Source organism: Podarcis liolepis, assembly GCF_965112155.1.
Source record: "Podarcis liolepis genome assembly, chromosome: 4".
Lineage (NCBI taxonomy): Eukaryota > Metazoa > Chordata > Lepidosauria > Squamata > Lacertidae > Podarcis > Podarcis liolepis.
This window is the reverse complement of record NC_139558.1, coordinates 30824584-30843016: the sequence shown is the minus strand read 5'-3', so window position 1 is coordinate 30843016 and position 18433 is coordinate 30824584. Positions and strand designations below refer to the sequence as shown.

At 40.1% G+C, this 18433-nt stretch overlaps 2 protein-coding genes across 10 annotated transcripts in view; one reads left to right on the top strand and one right to left on the bottom strand.

The window, feature by feature from the left end:
* The window catches only part of GPR45 (G protein-coupled receptor 45), a 550360-nt gene that overhangs the window by 347620 nt on the left and 184307 nt on the right, over positions 1-18433 (top strand). The gene's annotated exons all lie outside the window — the stretch shown is intronic.
* LOC310706205 (uncharacterized protein) overlaps positions 1-18433 on the bottom strand; it is a 65815-nt gene that overhangs the window by 11105 nt on the left and 36277 nt on the right. For 6 of the 9 annotated variants that reach the window (XR_014525738.1, XR_014525739.1, XR_014525740.1 and 3 more), the window contains one exon: positions 10062-17468. Coding sequence is in view for 2 of the 9 variants with exons in the window: in XM_083501626.1 (XP_083357752.1) it covers positions 13023-13082; positions 17415-17468 (114 nt within the window). In the remaining 7 variants the exon portion in view is untranslated. Of the gene's footprint in view, positions 1-10061; positions 17469-18433 lie in introns of those variants that run through there. The other 3 variants (XR_014525742.1, XM_083501626.1, XM_083501625.1) reach the window with 3 other exon arrangements.

Here is an 18433-nt window from a genome sequence, read left to right as displayed (position 1 = left end):
TGTGTACAATGGAAAACCTAATCAATTCTTTAGTGGGAAGAATTAACAAAATTTAAAGGGAACTCTAGGAAAGAGAGTAATGGTACCTTCAGCCGACTTCTCTCAGCAACATTTCCTAAATCACAATTTCCTTATCTTAGTAAATGAAATCCTTCCAGATTCTTCTTTTTCTTCTGGTTGCAAACATTCCGCCTTCTAGAGAAAAATGTTATCACTCTACGAGCTAAATGTCACTTAGGTAATTCTTTCTTACTCCTGAAATCTTTTCCCTCACAGGAAAACCAGAACTCCTCCAGTGACTTTCTTGCTTCACTTAAGGATTCACCCAGGAACTCTCCAAGGAGTTTCACTGACCAAATATCTTCCCACAGCTATCCCTCAGCAGTCAGAACAAACCAAAGGTGGAAAAGTCTGAGGGCTGCTAGGTTGTAAAATGTATCTGAGACTGATTCGCTGGCATCATGTGCTGGGTTATTACAACCACCCTGAACGTTGGTGCATTGAGATTCATTCCTTGGTAGTTTTGGATTTAATCAAAGATTGGTCAGCAATACGTTTAGCAGCATTCATGACCTGATTTATTACTGGGCATGAAGGGGCAGAGATAAATGGCAAAGCTACTATGTCTTTTCCACCTGCCAGACATTTTTCATCTTATCGGTGGTATCATTCTATATACTAACATCTAAGGATATTCCCAGAGCCCATCATATAAAGCTAAAACTCTGGATCTCCTGAAATTGAACTCAGTGCCAATGATTTCGTATCCCAAACACACTCCAGAGTGCTGTTCAAGGTAGTTTTGTGCCTTTTGGAGTTGGGATTTGGTGTAAGAGCTGTTATTAAACTAGGATGAAAAGCTTTGGCTTAATTTGTTTTGGATGTTTCTTTGGAAAGGAACCATTTTTCAAAAGGGGAAGAGTTAGCCCTCTATTTTGGCTTATGCCATAATGAATTTATTAGTCTTTAAGGTTGTTGTTTTACGGTTTCAGTTTCTGGTCTTCCCTTCTCCATAAGGTCCCAGTGTGGGTTACAGCAGTTTAAAAAGACAACATTAAAAAACATATAAAACAGATTAGTGCATAATTTGACCATGAAACTTGCTCTCACGGGAGGCAGTGGTCAGCAGCATCACTTTTGTTGACACCCATCTGTCAGAAACCATAGAGTAGTGCACCTTTGGGGATGAAGTCAAACTATTGGAAAGTTGAAGCACTTGCTCTAGAGACCAATACAGGAGAGATATGTTTGGTTGCAGCTGGGGCAGACGAAGGCGTCCAGTTGTGCCGCTGTAGATGCACCATGACATTTCTTCTCTCTGCACTCCTTCCAGCAGTCATTCCTCCTCTGGTCACTGCTATGGATTCATGACCTGTCTGTCTCCAGGCACTGTGGTTGTCTGCAAGGAATTCCCACATGGTGGGGTTGATGTTGCCAGCCTTCATGTCATCTTGGTAACTCAGAGTTGGCACCAACTTGGATGATTAAACAAGGGTTAGAAAAATTCCCAGAGACTAAGACTATAAATGGCTAGTAGGCACAATGGCTGTTTTCTACCTCTACTGTCAGCTCTTACAACCCAACAATGTCTGAAGAGAATAACGTCTTCTTTCTTTCTTTCTTTCTTTCTTTCTTTCTTTCTTTCTTTCAACAGATGACTGTCCCTCAGGCAATTATTTCTGTAGTATCTTTAAGGCAGGAGAGTGGGAAATGTAAGTCCCAGGGCCAAATGTGGCCCTCCAACTCTTTCTGTTCCTTCCTCAGGGCTCTTTCTAAGCCAGGCATAGGCAAACTCCGCCCTCCAGATGTTTTGGGACTACAACTCCCATCATCCCTAGCTAACAGGACCAGTGGTCAGGGATGATGGGAAATGTAGTCTCAAAAACATCTGGAGGGCCAAGTTTGCCTATGCCTGTTCTAAGCCGTACATCCTCCTCAGGTGACACCCCTCAGTAGTTCTGCTCCATGCCCTCCTCAAGTGTTTGTGCCTAAGTGGAATATATCCCTGAACTGTAACAATGCTTTTTGCTTGCCTGGATTGAGGGTGTACATGGATGTGTGTATGTATAAACCTCTGAGTTTTATGCGTCTAGGATTTGAGCTTGCTATTCAAAGGTACAAGTCACATCAGGTGGTATCATTCCATGAATGGAACAACTTCCACAACTGCAGTGGAACTCCCTCTCTCTCTTCTTCCCCATAGGCACACAAACTTTGTGCCTCCCCCCAAATCTGCCCTGGAGGGTTGGGGGAATCCCCAAGATCGGATCTGGTGTGGGGCTGGAGGAAGGAGGGAGAGGAAAGTTCCATTGCACTTGCAGAAATCATTCTGCCCATGCAGTGACTGAGGCTGGATCTAGACACAATTTAAAAAAACGTTTCAGGAAAACGCGTTGTAAAGCTCATAATGAAAAATCACGTTGCCGAAGGATCAAACTCTACAGCACCATTTGGTGTCACAGTGTTATAACGCATTTAAAATGCTTTTTTGAAACTAATGTTACTGAGTCCTAAATTGGATACAACCCATTTATTGCTCTGCCCATTATTTTGCTTCTGGTCCAATCTGCCACCTATATACAGTCCTCAGAAAGTTGCCCTTAGGTTGGCCAACTTTTGTTTTAAAGGGTTTGAGGGGAAAACCATAGTTCAGTGGTAGAGCATCTGTCCATTGTAAACACATATCCTTCCAAACACATTGTGGTGTAGGCCGATTTCTGCAACCATTATTGGCCATATAGGGTTTCGCCAAAATTACCTCAGTAGTGAGTGAGCTGCCACTGGTTGCCACTGAATGTTATTGTTATCTTGTTGTACTGAGAGTTACAGAAAACCAGCAGTCTCCTGAGAGTGAAACCAGGTCCACAGGTGCAACCTTCAAACCTAGCACACAAAAATTATGTAGATAGCCATGTTCACCCTAAAGCTACAGCAGATTAATACTTTTCTAAGGGCCAAACAACAGGTCACAGAACTGTGAGCAAGCTTTCCAGTTCTCCTGAGCTTTTCTTTAAAAAAAAAGTTTTTAAAATGTTTTAAAAAGGAAAGGAAAGGAAACAGGTTGGGATAGGGAAGGGAGAGTGTATTTTGTTAATGTTTCAAAGTCTGCAGTTTGTAGCCATTGTGAAGATTTAATCAGGTTAGTCTCTGCTAGGCACCAAGTATGTTTCAGGTTGCACCCAGGGTTGCCAAGAAACAACGAAGGAATAATGGGTTGTTTAGGGAAGTAGCAAGGATGCTTCTTTGGCACAGTAGCCTGTAGTGCCGCCTAAAATCTGCTAGAGACTATAAATTTGCACAACTCCTCTTGCACACCATCTTAATAAAATGAAGACTCTGGGACTTGCTTGCTTTCCCCACCCTGACCGCATTTTGTTCTAACATCCAGCTTGAAAAAGTTTCCTGAACACCTCAAAAGTTGTGTAAAGTGGTACCTCCGGTTAAGAACTTAATTCGTTCTGGAGGTCTGTTCTTAACCTGAAACTGTTCTTAACCTGAAGCACTACTTTAGCTAATGGGGCCTCCCACTGCTGCCACACCACTGGAGCACAATTTCTGTTCTCATCCTGAAGCAAAGTTCTTAACCCGAGGTTCTATTTCTGGGTTAGCGGAGTCTGTAACCTGAAGCGTCTGTAACCTGAGGTACCACTGTATAACATTGTGATGTTTCAGTCAGTCCTAACAAAACCATTACCTTACTTTTAAACTTTCCTTTTTCCTTTCCTCTTCACTGCTTCCTGAGAAGTGGGGAAGTGAAAAGAAAAATAGTTGCTTTTTCTGCATTTGTTTAATTAGCTGGTCCTGCTGGTCCTCAATCAGTGCAGCCTTTCTTATGGCAAGCAGCTGGTGTGGTTTTTTTCCTACCACTGTTTCGCTGTTAGCGACAAAGGGACTTGTGCAACCATTTTTTAAAAAAAATAATGCTCTCTCTTGTAGATGATATCTCCTGGGTTTGTGATAAGCAATGGCTTTGAGTCAACAAGCTGAACTACAATTCTCAAATAGCAACTCACTCTACTGTTTTATCTCCCCCTCCCCATGAGAAATATAAGTGTTTAGAAAACAACTCTGAGAGTTCTAAAGCAGCCACGTAAGGTTTGTGCTATTATTGCTTGAGTTGTTGTTTGCCGGTAGCCATCTTTTTACGCTTCCTGGGGTGTTTTTCATCCCCTTTCTTTTTCTTGTACAGGGAGGTTGTATCAGGGCTTTCCTTTCCCTCAGCTGAAGCAGCTGCTACTCTTAAGGAAATGCTTCATGCCCTTGTCAGTAGCTCTGCTTTTTCCACACTTTCGTTCCTTCAGAACTCACCATGTGGTGATTTATGGCACTTGAGTTTCTCAAGTTACTGTATAACTTCCTCCTCAGAGACTTCGTTCTGTATAAAGGCCATGCTCCCGTTTCCTGTGCCAAGTGCCCTTGGCACAGGAATTCCTCAGCCATTCTCAGTGGTGAAGATGAGGTAAGATTTTCACTTAACCTCTAAGTTATATCAACATCCTCCCCATTTGACCCACTCCAAAGCTTTGGGATACTCTCTGGGGCAAATGGAATCCTAATTGGGCAAATTGCACCATCAACTGCATATAGGACAGGGGCGCCGATCAATTCAGTAACCATCCACACACAGAAGTACTTTTTTCCCATGCACAGAGTGGAATGCTGTCTGTACCACCCATGAGGCTGGTTGCTTTTGGGGTACATCCAGTACCTAAATGGAAGAAAATCCAATCCAGGGATCTATGTGTGGAAAGGCAGGCTGTGTACCTGTTGCTGCTTTTCGTGGTGCTCTCTGCCTCTCACCCCGCCATTTTGTCTCTCTCACACATACACAAACAAACACACAAATGCATTTCTGTCTCCACTTGTTCAGTAAAGTGTAATATACCCTAAGCATCCTCTTCCTTCTTTCAGGCTCTTGATAATCTGTTTGGAAGAGGAAAGGAGATTATGCCTGAGTGCTACTGTGCTTATCACCTGTACAATGTTTATATCCTGCCCTGGGTTCTTGTGGGAGTAAGGTTGGGATATTTTAAAAATGCATCAAAAATAAATAAAATTGCAGCAAGCTGATGTTTGACACACGTGTATAGTAAGTGTGATCAAAAGCACTGCTGCAGTTAGGGGATTTTAAATGTTGGATTTAATGGTCATACCAGGGCCCATGTCTTTAGACTGTAATAGGCATTACTTCACTGGTAAAAATCAGGGGTAGGCAACCTAAGGCCCGGGGGTCGGATGTGGCCCAATCACCTTCTCAATCCGGCCCACAGACGGTCTGGGAATCAGCGTGTTTTTACATGAGTAGAATGTGTCCTTTTATTTAAAATGCATCTCTGGGTTATTTGTGGGGCATAGGAATTCGTTCATTATTTATTTATTTATTTCAAAATATAGTCTGGCCCCTGACATGGTCTGATGGATGGTGGACCGGCCCATGGCTGAAAAAGGTTGCTGACCCCTGGTAAAAATCACCCCTGCTGCCATTGGGCAGTCCAACTGCTCCTTCTTATGATAGGCCTTTGTCCCTCAAAGCCTGCCTAAATGGCACTGCGGATTCAAAGAGTGGGATATGGTTGGGGTTTATTTATTTATTTTTTTATTTAGTGTTGATATATAATGACAAGACTATCAAGTATGGTATGTGCATTATATAAGATGAACACCAATTCCACAAAAGAGAACATTTTCTCTCTCTTTTTAATATACATAGTCGTACCTTATTGAGTGAAGCATGTTTTCGGTGGTGTATACCAGTTCAAACTATAGGTCAGGGATTGCACATTTGAAATTTTCATATAGATATATAGCATCAGCTCTGCATATATCCAAAATAATGAGGTGAATCAGGATGATTCAGTATAATCTTTAACATTACTGGGTTGGGTCAAATTGGAACAACACAGAACAGATCCAAAACAGATTGGGCTGCTTCCAGACACTACAGATATGGATACAAGCCAAATCTTGCCACAGCTGCACAAGATCGATAGATAGACAGACAGAGAACTGCCTTCTCACACACATAGAGCTATCTTGTCAGGAAAAGGACTTAGCTGGGTGGGTCCTTTTCTCTGACACCTCTTCTGTTGGGAGAATGCTTTAATCTGAGGGAAATCCAAGCATGCCACCCTCCTTTCCTGCCACTCCTGATAGTCTGAAGTGGTCCAGTCTTTTAAGAGAGATTGCATTACATGATTCTGCTGTTTTGATTCTGCCGAGTTTTTATTCTTCAGTTGTATCCAAGTGATTTTCCATTCCAGTGCTGCTTCACCTGTTTGCCTTTCAGTTTGCTTCTTCCCTAGGGATGCATATTGCAGCATTAGCCCCAGTTCACATGTGCATGTCAACCACTCATTGAAAGCAGCATCAAGTGATTGTTGCATGTGTGGATGCCAATTAGTCATCACAGACTGGACTTCCATGTTGCATGATGCCAACTCAAGCAGGATATTTTTTAGACAGAGAATATTGAATGATCAAGTGATGACTCAATGTGATGCTCATGTTTAAGAAGAACCCTTACATATTGTCTCCTGGTTACATTGCATCACCAAAGAATGGATGCGACATTTCTCTCTGTCTGACTGTAATCCCTGTTTCTAAGTTGTGCAGAGAGAGAGAGATTTAGAACTGTGGTGCTGGTGAATTGGGACTTTGATTTGAGCAACCCAGGTTCAAATAACCCACAGCCATGGACCTCATTGAGTCAAGCAACAGCTCTCAGCTTCACCTACCTCTCAAGCTTGTTGTGAAGGTAATGTCACTCTGAGATCCTTGGAGGAAGAGGGAATTTCAAATGTAATAAATAAAGTTAAGCACTAATTTACCAAGGGAACATCAGTCTGCTTTCAAATGTAAAATTTGGACTGAAAGCAGCTGCCACAAATTAAATCGCTCTGAAATTAAACCTATTCAATAGCCCTAGTTTGTTTACAGTTGACAGTATTTGAATAATTTCTGCTCATATAAAAATGCACATACGTTTAAAACACAATATCCTGGTATAGGGAACATTTTAAGGAACATCTGACTAACTTTAATAACAAATATCATTTTAAAAAACACCACACAAATACACACAGGACTTTGGGGGTTTTGCACACGTTAAAGGCTTTATTGTTAACAATACAATCTACTTTCCTTCTTCTTCACACTATAAGATCTTTAAACACGTGGAACAAAAATGCCCACCCACTAAAAGCATTATTTTATTGCAAAACTATTTTTGTGTTCTTTATTTGCATAAGATATTGACTGCCATTTGTACAGACAGGCATAACAATCCACATAAAGTCTCTCAGGCACAACTTCAATATAATGAACAAAAAATGGATATCGGAATTGTACACTAGTACAGTGTCTGCCATTGTGATGAAGAGAGTGGGCTGCATATTGCAGAGACCCCTGTGGCCAAACACATCTCTGCGTACTCCCCAGTGGAGACTTCCTACCACCAACAGAAAGAAACCTGGCTCCCAGCATTCTGTCTGATGTGCTCTGAGTGTGACAAAGATATATAATGCAGGGAACTGGCTCTATTTCAGTGCAAACGGTGGTAGTCCACAGACTGTCACTTTGGTGAATGCAGATATAGCTAGATGTAGTTATTTGGGGCAATTGGAATAACTTGCCAAAAGGAAGTAAATAAAGTGTGGCTGTGTGTGTGTGTGTGTGTGTGTGTGTGTGTGTGTGTGAAATATTACCTCATTTTATGTCATTATTTTTCCAAGACTAATTCCAAGTATATTAAACTCATGAAAACAATGTTCCACCCAGTTGACCAATTTAAAGAAGGTCCTGCTGGTACAAAGAAGAGTTAGAGAATATCATTAAACATGACCAGATGAGGCAGCAGGTAGCTGTAGCTTTCCTTAATGAAAATTTAAAGAGAGTACATGAAAATGATATTCCTCCAATCCAAGAGAATACTAAGTTAAGGACATTCAATTACCACCAAGATCCAATTTAGCACTGAAGAAGTATTGTTTGTTGATCAGGATTTATTGCCTGAAGTGAACTGTTAGGCTGCTGACTAGCAATATAATTACTTTTTGCAGCACACCATGGCAGCACTGTTTATATTTATTTAATAGACAAGACAATATGTTCAGTGTGGGTTTTTTTCAGATTGTGCCATAAAGCATCAAAAGCCGAGGATTTTCATAAAATGAATGTGAATATCATCTTATGCTTACGTCTCACCATTGTGCAAAAAAAACCCAGAAAATCAACAGAAGTTGATAGGATGGGAATTTAGCAGCAGTCTAAACAATAAGCTGTTTAAGCAGCAAAAGTGGTCCAAAAGGAATAGCCGGGGCATACAAGAATGGCACTTTTTATTTTCCTAAAATGGCTTTCTCTGGCTAGGATACATCAGCATGTCATTCACTAGTGTATTTTTGGTAATTTAAACCACATCCTAAAAGTGGAACTTTTCAGAAATTGATTTTTAAAGATCCTATATTTAGGATGCTAAGGAGGACGCAAGCAGGTGGGTGCGAAAAAAAGGCATTCTATCAGATATTGCTGCAGAAGGGGGGGGGAGTGACAACAATATGTGTTTTTATTTTGTATTTTTATGCTCCGAACCACCCTGAGTTCTTTGGATGAAGGATGGTGTGTGTCAGGGAACTGCCAGAGGCTCAGGGGCGAGAGGGGGAAAGCCGGGTGGATTACAGAGAGCCCCCAAAGATTGTGGGAAGCAGCACCTCCTCAGTGGAGGAGAGTAACCACACCTCCAGCAGAGAGGAGCTTCAGGGCTTGGAGGAGGCGAGGCGGTGCCAGGACACCTTGCCTGAGCAAAGCAGGGAGGAGAGAGGTCCTCCATTACCCACGCCCTCCTTGCACAGTAGGCTTCCGCGCAGAGAGGGGAAGCGCAGACTGGGTGTCAAGAAACTACTCTGCTGGGGAAGGTTTAAGGACCGCCCACTCTCAGATTCTGCCAGTGAATGAGTGAGCCACGGGAGGCCAACCAGGGAGGCATTTGCCTGATTGCTCTCGAGCAACCCTCTGATACCCTTACAGTGTGCAAATTAAAATTTAAAAAATCAGTAATAATAATAAAAAATAAAAGTAGCTTATACTTTGTAGGGGGCGTTGTCCACATAAAGTCATAGGTTCTGAATCAGTAGCAGGACACGCTATGCTTGAAGTAGCTCCAGGACTCCACCTCCAGCACTTTCACTTTGAGCAGCAGGATAACAATCAAAGTTGATAAAACTGGACTCAGTGAGCTGTTTCAGCGTAAGGCAAGTTCATACGCTGAGCATTCCAAATCACTTACGCAAAAGGCACCAGTAACAGAAGGCTGCTCCTGCTGGGGTGCTCCTGTTCAGTGTTCCAGCCAGCCATACCATCTTTCAGGATCGTAGAATCATGGAAGTGTAGAGTTGGAAGGGAATACGAGGGTCATCAAGTCCAACCGCCCTGCGATGCAGGAATATTTTGCCCAATGCGGGGCTCAAACCCCTGAAATTAAGAATCTTGTGCTCTACCAACTGACGTATGCCCAGGTCTGTTCCCCTCTCCCCTACCTGATGGTTTTTTACTCCCCTTCCTGTCCTGTCCCCCCTCCATCCGCCTTATAGATAGTGCATTCTGTAGCCACTGAGCATGCTCAATCTTCATTGGGCTGCTTTAAGTAGAGGATGCTGCTCCCTTATTTATGTCCTCTAAATATTTCTTGTTCTTCTGCAAATCTAGATGTTCCCCCATTCATTCTGAAACTTACCTGTTTGTTCCCAGTGACTCTGTTTTGGAGACATAGCCATCATAACTCAGCATCTGAATTTGCTGTAAATACATGATGCTTATTCTAAATCTCTCTCTCTCTCTCTCTCTCACACACACACACACCCCTAGTGCTTTTTTCTTGGGGGGATGCAGGGGTATGCATACCCCTAAACATTTTGTGAATCTTTGTACTTTTGTCCTTTTATTGTATTTATTTTTTTCTGATTTAAACTATAAAATGGTGGTTTTCTTGAGTCAATATGACAGTACCCCTAAACATTATTTGAAGAAGAAGAAGAAGAAGAAGAAGAAGAAGAAGAAGAAGAAGAAGAAGAAGAAGAAGAAGAAAAGCACTAGATGCACCTGTAGTATTCTCCCCTGTGCATGCTTCTCCATTCACTTCAGCGAAGCAGTGGACTCCCATCTACTCATCCCTTTGTGTGGGACACTCCTCTTGCATTTAATAGAATGAGAAATCTCTTATGGGCAAGGGAGATCCATGTGTATGCATCACAGTCTCCATAACTGATTGATTAAAGGAGACTATTTGGAAACAGATTTAAGAGCAGTGCAGCATCTTTCCCAGGCCTAGGCAAACTCGGCCCTCCAGATGTTTTGGGACTACAACTCCCATCATCCCTAGCTAACAGGACCAATAGTCAGGGATGATGGGAGTTGTAGTCCCAAAACATCTGGAGGGCCAAAGTTTGCCTATGCCTGATTTTTCCTATTAAATGTGTCCAATGCCTAAGTTTCAGACTCTGAACAGAGCAGTTAAAAGATCCTTGGATAGTCTACATGCCGGGGCCTCTTGTTTCCTAAAAAGAGTGGCATGTGTTGACCTTTAAGCCTGATGGCTCTAGTCAGAACAACTTTCTGCATGAAATAGCTAAGGAATGCGTTTAGTCTGGGCTGTAGTACTGGTTAACAAACAGAATAAAGTTTGTTTCTTCTACTGCTATGAAAATAGGGAGCTGCCTTATATTGAATCAGACCACTGGTCGATTTCAGTATTACCTACACTGATTGGTAACTGGTCTCCAGGTTTTCAAAAACTTCCCCGGTCGTACCTGGAGATGCCAGAGATTGAGCCAGGGATCTTCTGCATTTAGATGAATTTGACATCCGGCTAGGACTCCTCTTTCATATATTTATTGTAATAATAATAATAATAATAATAATAATAATAATAATAATAATATGATTCAATATATAATATATACCAGTTAATATTTAGATTATCTAAGTGGTATAAACAAAAATGTTTGTAAGAACAATTATAAGAACAATTATTCCTAGAAGAGAATAAGAACAATTAAAATTCATCATACAAACCTGCTGAAATACCTGCTGAAATAAGAAAGTCTTTGCCAGGCAGCTGAAATTCAGCATTACACTTGTCTCCTCTGCATTAGAGCTAAAGAATAAAAACTATTCCCCAGGCTAGCCTTTAAAAAAAGCTATAATGGCTACATGGCTAACTGCAATCCTATGCATATTTGCTCAGAGGAAAGCCCCATTGAGTTCAGTGACACTTACTCCCAGGATTTCTGCTTAAAACATGTTAAACAGGTCAGTAAAACCAATATTGTATCCATGGGTTGATACTGTGTTCCTTGTATCAAGTCAGATTTTCAATTATTTCCTTGTACAACAGAATGCATAGTGGCAACATATATTATCCTTAAAAAAGATCGTCCTTTTCATTTGTATATCTAAGCAATTTATTCTTTAACAGCTTTTTTTTATTTCAAAGAAATCACTAGCTAATGATATTTCAGACTTTTTTAAAAAATCAAAATCCACTTATTCACAAGCCTGTCCCTGAGGGAATTGTAGTGTGTTATCAGAAATTTTTTACCAAAGATCATTAACGCATATTACAAACCAATTGAAACTGTGTATTTTCTTTGCAGATTACTTTTAACTTTAGAGCTGTTACAAAAAGAGACATTGAGTGATTTAATTTACTTAACCTGTCTACAAATTGCTGCGATGAGCAATATTCTGATTGCATTATAGCACCAAAAAGCACAGATAACTGTTGCTAATAGAGATGGGGGGGGGGGTTCCCGATCATCCCCGATCATCCCAGAGCAGTGAAGATCTTAGCAGAGATTAATGTTTACCTCATTATTTAGAAAATTGCATTGAAAAAGAAGGAGCCTTTATTTGGTTGCTATATCTAAGAGAGAATAATACCACTTTGTCTTTCTTTTAACGGAGAGTTAAATTCAACAACAGTAATCAGATTAGTATTTCCTTTGAGAATATAGATGTATGTATTTCTTTCCCAACCCCAATATGTTTACTAGGATAAAGAGCTGATACTTGGCATGAGAAACTATTCTTTTTATATATTAAGTATCCATAGAACGTTCATTGTGATAGATCACACTTTCTGTCTTTGAAGAACCAATTCTACATAGGTTTGTGTGATAAGGAACCACGGTGTGATTCCTTATTCTACATGGCAGAGAATTCTGTGGTGTATTAGAAGGTGTTAGTTTTCAGTCAGTAATGCCCTGGTGGGTCAGAAACAGCATCTGTGTGTCTGTTTAGGATTCCTTTTCTGAGGGGAAAGAGAATAAAACAGTTCAAAGTCTGGTTGATAACAACCTACAGCAGTAGGTTGTATCAGTATCAACCAATGGACACAATGTCGGTTTTAGTGATCTAGTCACAATTTTTCAACATATATCAAAGGTTTGTTGTTTTTAATTTGGCAACAAGGAAAAAAGGAGGAAAGGCAGCCTCAAATGTTTTAAAATTAAAAGTCTTCTTCGTCTTTGGCTATCACTCGTAGCTAAGATTGTCTTCCATAAACATGGTTTTAACAATGAGTCCGTAAGTGACTGTGGAGGTCAGTTCTGGATCCACATGTCCTTCCACAGTGGAGACATTGGTTTCCAGGTGGGAATTGATCACAGTGTGGATTTGCCAAGTGTGCCTTCCTCTTAGCACGTTTCTCCCTTGCATCCTGAGTTTCAGTGTCTTCAAAGCCCATGACACCTTTGGTAAAGGCTGTTCTGCAACTGGAGTACTCGCAGGCAAGTGTTTCACAATTGTTGGTGTTTATACTACACTTTTTTAAAATTTGCCTTGAGACAGTCTTTAAACCTCTTTTGTTGACCACTGGCATTACGCTTTCCATTTTTAAGTTCGGAATAGGGTAGTTGCTTTGGAAGACGATAATCAGGCATCCGCACAACATGACCAGTCCAATGAAGCTGATGTTGAAGATCATTGCTTCAGTACTGGTGATCTTTGCTTCTTCCAGTACACTAGTATTAGTTAGCCTGTCTTCCTAAGTGATGTGTAATTTTTTTCGGAGACACCATTGATGGAATCTTTTGAGGAGATAGAGATGGGGTTTATAAGTGGTCCATGTTTCACAAGCATACAGTAAGGTTGGGAGTACAATAACTTTGTAAACAAGCATTTTGGCTTCCCTGTGAATGTTCTGGTTCTCAAACACTCTGTACTTCAATCGGGAGAAAGCCACACCCTAACATAGGAAGCTATGTTATACCCAGTCAGATTATTTGCCCATCTGACTGGCAGCAGCCTTCCAGAGCCTCAGACATATCATCTACTACTTCATCCATCTAATTAAAGATGTATCGGCAAGTGAAGGGTGACAACTGGCCACTAAATAAGAAATGATACAGCTGCAGGAGGAAATGATCAACATACGTTTGCAACAGGAGCGGGAAACCTGTTTTTAAGAAATTGTATCAAATTAAAGTAATTCGGTTTGATTTGTAATAATTTGGATTATAAAAATAAATATTAAAAAGATGTCTGGAATTGACCATGAGACCTTCTGCAAATCAACTCAGTGTTAAAAGGCTGAAGACAGACATTTATGGGAAACTTCCCCCACCCCCATTTCTAGTCTTATTAAGGAAATCTAGAACAGCCCCTGAAGACCCACAAGGTTCCTAGAATATGCAGATAGCTATTTTGATCAATAAACCCTGCCATTTAAAAATTCTGCCAAGGAATTGATGGGATGCTCATCCAATGTGCAGAAAACGCCAAACTGGGAGGGGTAACTAATGCTGCAGAAGACAGAATCGGGATTCAAAATGACCTTAGCAGAGTGGAGAACTGGGGAAACTAACAAAATGAATTTCAGTAGGGACATATCTAAGGACCTGCACTTAGGCAGGATGGCTGCACCAATATAAGATGAGAACACTGGCCTTGCCACTGGGACATGCAAAAAGGATCTAGGGGTCTTAGTAGACCACAAGCTTAACAGGAGTCAAAGTTATTCTAGGCTGCATTAACAGAAGTATAATGCCCTGATCAAGCGAAGTAATAGTCCTGTTGTATTCTGTCTTGGTCAGATCATACCTAGAGAACCATGTCCAGTTCCAGGTGCCACAATTTTTTAAAAAATATGAATAAGCAGAAACATATGCAGGGGAGGGTAACCAAGAAAAATTAAGGGTCTGGAAACCAAGCCTTGTAGGCAACGTTTGGGTATGTTTAGCCTAGAGAAAAGGAGACTGAGAAGAGATATGATAGCCATCTTCAGATATCTAAAGGGTTGTCACATGGAAAGCAGAGCAAGTTTGTTTTGTCCTGCTTTGGAGGGTAGGACCTGAACCAATGGCATCAAATTACAAGGAAGGAGATTCCAGCTAAACATCAGCAAGAATTTTCTGGTGGTAAGAGCTGTTCGGCAGTGGAATGAACTCCCTTGGAAGATGGTTTTTAAGCAGAGGTTAGATGGTCATCTGTCATGGATGCTTTAGTTGAGATTCCTGAATAGCAGGGCATTGAATTAGATGACCCTCACGTTGGCTTCCAATTCTACAGTTCTATGATTCTATAGTCACTCTCAAGACAGTTATATAAAATAATGATCTGCAATGGAGCTTCAACAATATACAACCAACTGAAGTTCTGACTCCATGTTTTATTTTCGCACTTTAAAAAATCACTGCCCAAATCAAGTGCTCATGTCATCACCCCATCTTCCACTGTGTGTTGAGATATGATTAATACTCTTTCATAAATCAAGCATAAGTAAGGGGAACAGTAGCAGAAATAATCCTGAAATATAATATGGCTACACAGTTAGTGTGATGCAATTTAGGATGATAATTTATTATTTTGATAAGCAGCAACATTGCACATGGGCCTTCTGATTCAGTTCCACTGAGCCAAGTTCAACTAATTAGATTCCATGAACAGCGTAGTGTATTACAAAGCCAATAACTGACAGCTGTCAAGGTTCTCACTTTCAAGGTTTATTTTGCAACCTTATTATGCACCACTTGCGCCCGTCTTAATTAAGAATGGGGAAAATGCATATACTGATGCATATATCTTGTTGCTGGCATTGCTTGTATTCTGCACTCTTAATACGTTAAGCATCCATGGTCTCTTAAGTCTACCTGTGCAGAGGGATGGCTGTACTGCACTCTTTTCCTGAATGACAGAACGTTTACACAGGGTTTTTGTTGGGATTTAAATTATTTGATTCAGGGTATCTGAATCATGACATGGCGACTGTACTCACTAGATCACAAGTTAGTGGATCATTGGTGAGATGCTCCCAGAAATCTTTGCTGTGTAAATCATTGTACTTTTTTAAAAAATAACTCTGCTCCCAACCCTGCCCTTCAGATTTAGTGCAACAACACTAATCCAGCAATGATGTTTCCATCAGATAGGCTATCAGTGTTAATTTAATGAGTATCTAATCTGCATTATTCACAGCTGGGAATTAGTACAGCTTTGGCTTTCATGCTTAAAAGCCGTAAGTGAATCATAGCAACGTAGGAAGTTACCTTCTACTGAATCAGGCCATTGTTCCACCTAGTTCAGTAGCTCTCTGGGACAAGGGCTGGAGATGACAGGGATTGAATCTGAGACCTTCTGCATTCCAAGAAGATTCTCTGCCGCTGAGCTACGATGCATTGTTTCAAAGTACAACCAACTAAATGTGCATGCGCACAATCTTATATTCAGCTTGGAATTTCTCTGTTGTAATCACTGTGAGTAGGCAGAAGCAAATCTGTGACAACTCCTCCTTCGCTCATCATTCTTGCTAAGTTTGTCCACCTCTGTGGATTTGAAATATTGTTTCTTACCTGGTCCACAGTTTCTTTTCTATTGATTCTACTTAATTATAATTTGATTTATTAGACTTTATATCACTTTATACATTCAAAAGCCTCAGAGAGTCTTACCACCCTGAGACCCCCAGGTATAGGGCGGTATATAAATTCAATAAATAATAATAACACAATATTCAGCTTTTCAGCTGGGGAGTTGTTCTGTTCCAGTTTCACAGGTGTCACACTTTTGTGACAGTCTAAAAATAAGAGACTTACTTGGTAGCCCAATTCATCTAGCACAGTAAGGCTGTACTTAACCATGCACACATTTGATTTTGTGTATTTTTTCAAAAAAAAATTATTGATTTTCACAAAATTATAAACACACAAACAGAAAAACATAAATCACAACCTTATTAAAACTAATCTTATTAACATTGTTAAGTGACTTCCTCGTATCCCCCTAATTGGATTTCAGTGCAAATCATTTGGAAGTCATTTCCAAATCAAAATTCTTATAAACTTAACATTTGATTTTGTTGATATTTATGGGGTGCTTGTTTGTAGTATTATATGGATCTGTTGTTTTTTTATTGGTTTTAAACTTACAAAATGTATAAGTTTATAATTTTTATTTTAAAATATTTCTTTTATACATTTTCTATTTCTGCAAGATGCCTTGGGGCTTTTTGAAAAAGGTTACCAAAAATTTTAAATAACAATAATGTAATCCCCATTGAACACAAGAGGACCTGCACATAGGAATATACTGTAGAAACGTGAATTAAGCTTATCCCTGTGTTATGTAATGGAGCTGTTCCAGGTGATTAATGGGTTCTTGCCCTGAAGATTAAAGCATCTTCATACACACAATGAGTGGTATTTAAATCCACTTTACTCAGAATGGACCCATTGTAACTAATGAGCCTAACTTGGTCATGTTCAATGAGTCTACTCTGAGTAAAACTTAATTGATTATTCCCCACTATGTTTGACAGACATGTTGTGAGCACAATTACTCATACGCCTTCTACAAGGCTTTCCATACAATTTTCCAAAACACATTTGGGATATTGCTACCCCCCCCCAAAAAAAAGTACTTTATTAAATTGCATAGAAAGAATTCGGGCTGGAAGACTGAAACGCTGGCAGATTGAAATGACAAATATGAAGAAGAAAGACAAGAGTTAGGTAGGAGTTCAGAACACTTGGCTAAAATTCAGGATTGGCCAATTATTTCCTCTTAATGCTGCATTCCAAAAATACTCAGGCCATCGCCAAAAATGATGCAACTTTGTGACAAGGAGGAGACGACTCATCACACAAGTGTGCCTATGAAAGGCCTTCTGGCTTCCGGCATCTAGTTTCATGCAAACATTTCTTGGATCTGCTTAAGACAGATAGTTGGAATCAGTTCTAGGTTTCCCAGAAGGCACAGCTCTTTTGAAAAACGAAGCATACATATTATAGTGGAATTCAAGAATAAATTGCCCAGTTCCAGTCAGACTGAAAGTATATTCTCGATTAAGATTTTAATAATGCTTAAATGGAAATCATTGACAATGGGATAGATCATCATTCTAATTACACCACAGGTAGCCTTACTTTTCCCCGTTCTTCTATTTCTGCAAGTCCATGAAGTCCATTGACACCAGGAACCTAAACATGTAACAACGAAGTTAGTTTTTATTACCTTGGACCACAAGTGCATCGTTATAATCCTGTACTAGACTGGGCACACACAGACATTTATTTTCAGGTACATGGGTTTACAATTGCAGTCAAAGTCTAGGTATTACTTCTAGGTATGTCATTAGGTGTTATTTGCAACATTGCTGGACGCAATGGCCAAGCTAGACATAACACCAAGAATTTATTCCCCTTCTTTGCTTATTTGTTTTTCTGAAAAGGAGTCTTGGGATTGGCTACAGACTAGAATGGAAGAGTTACCAGAGAATAGAAGATGACTGTTTGACTTCCTTCCATCCTGCCATTTTTACCCTCAAAATTGCACACATACAGTTATTTTTCCACATGTGGGGGAAATGACATATTCAAAGTCACAAGAGAATACATAACCTATTTTCACATGAATCCATAGGAACAGTAATAACTGCTCTCTCTCCCACTGAAGCAAAATGTATCTTTAACAGTGACTCACATTTTGTAAGCTAATAGAAATTTTAGTATATATGCCCTGTATTTCGTTTTGCCACTAGTTTCTGTTGTTATTGATGTAACCCATCCTTTACCCTTTGGGGACAAGATGGGATATAAATCCTGAAAATTAATTAGTTAGTTAGTTAAGATGTGTATCAAGTTTAGCCACACACTGGCAACAATACAGTCTGCTTTTTGTTGCCACTTTCATACAAAAGGTTTCATTTGAACTTGCTGGCTTTTGGCTCAGCATAAATTCTTTGGCCCCGTGCAATAAATCATATACTACTTTCTGGACCTCAGTTACTCTGTACAATGTAAACACCAATATTCTCCCAGACAATGTTAGACTTAAAAACCTTCACCTACTGCACAGAAGCTTATCTGAACTTCAAGGACACCGGTGATGATCTGGTTATCTGTGTCAGTTTCTTATCAAAGGACCAGTACTTTGGTTTAGCTTT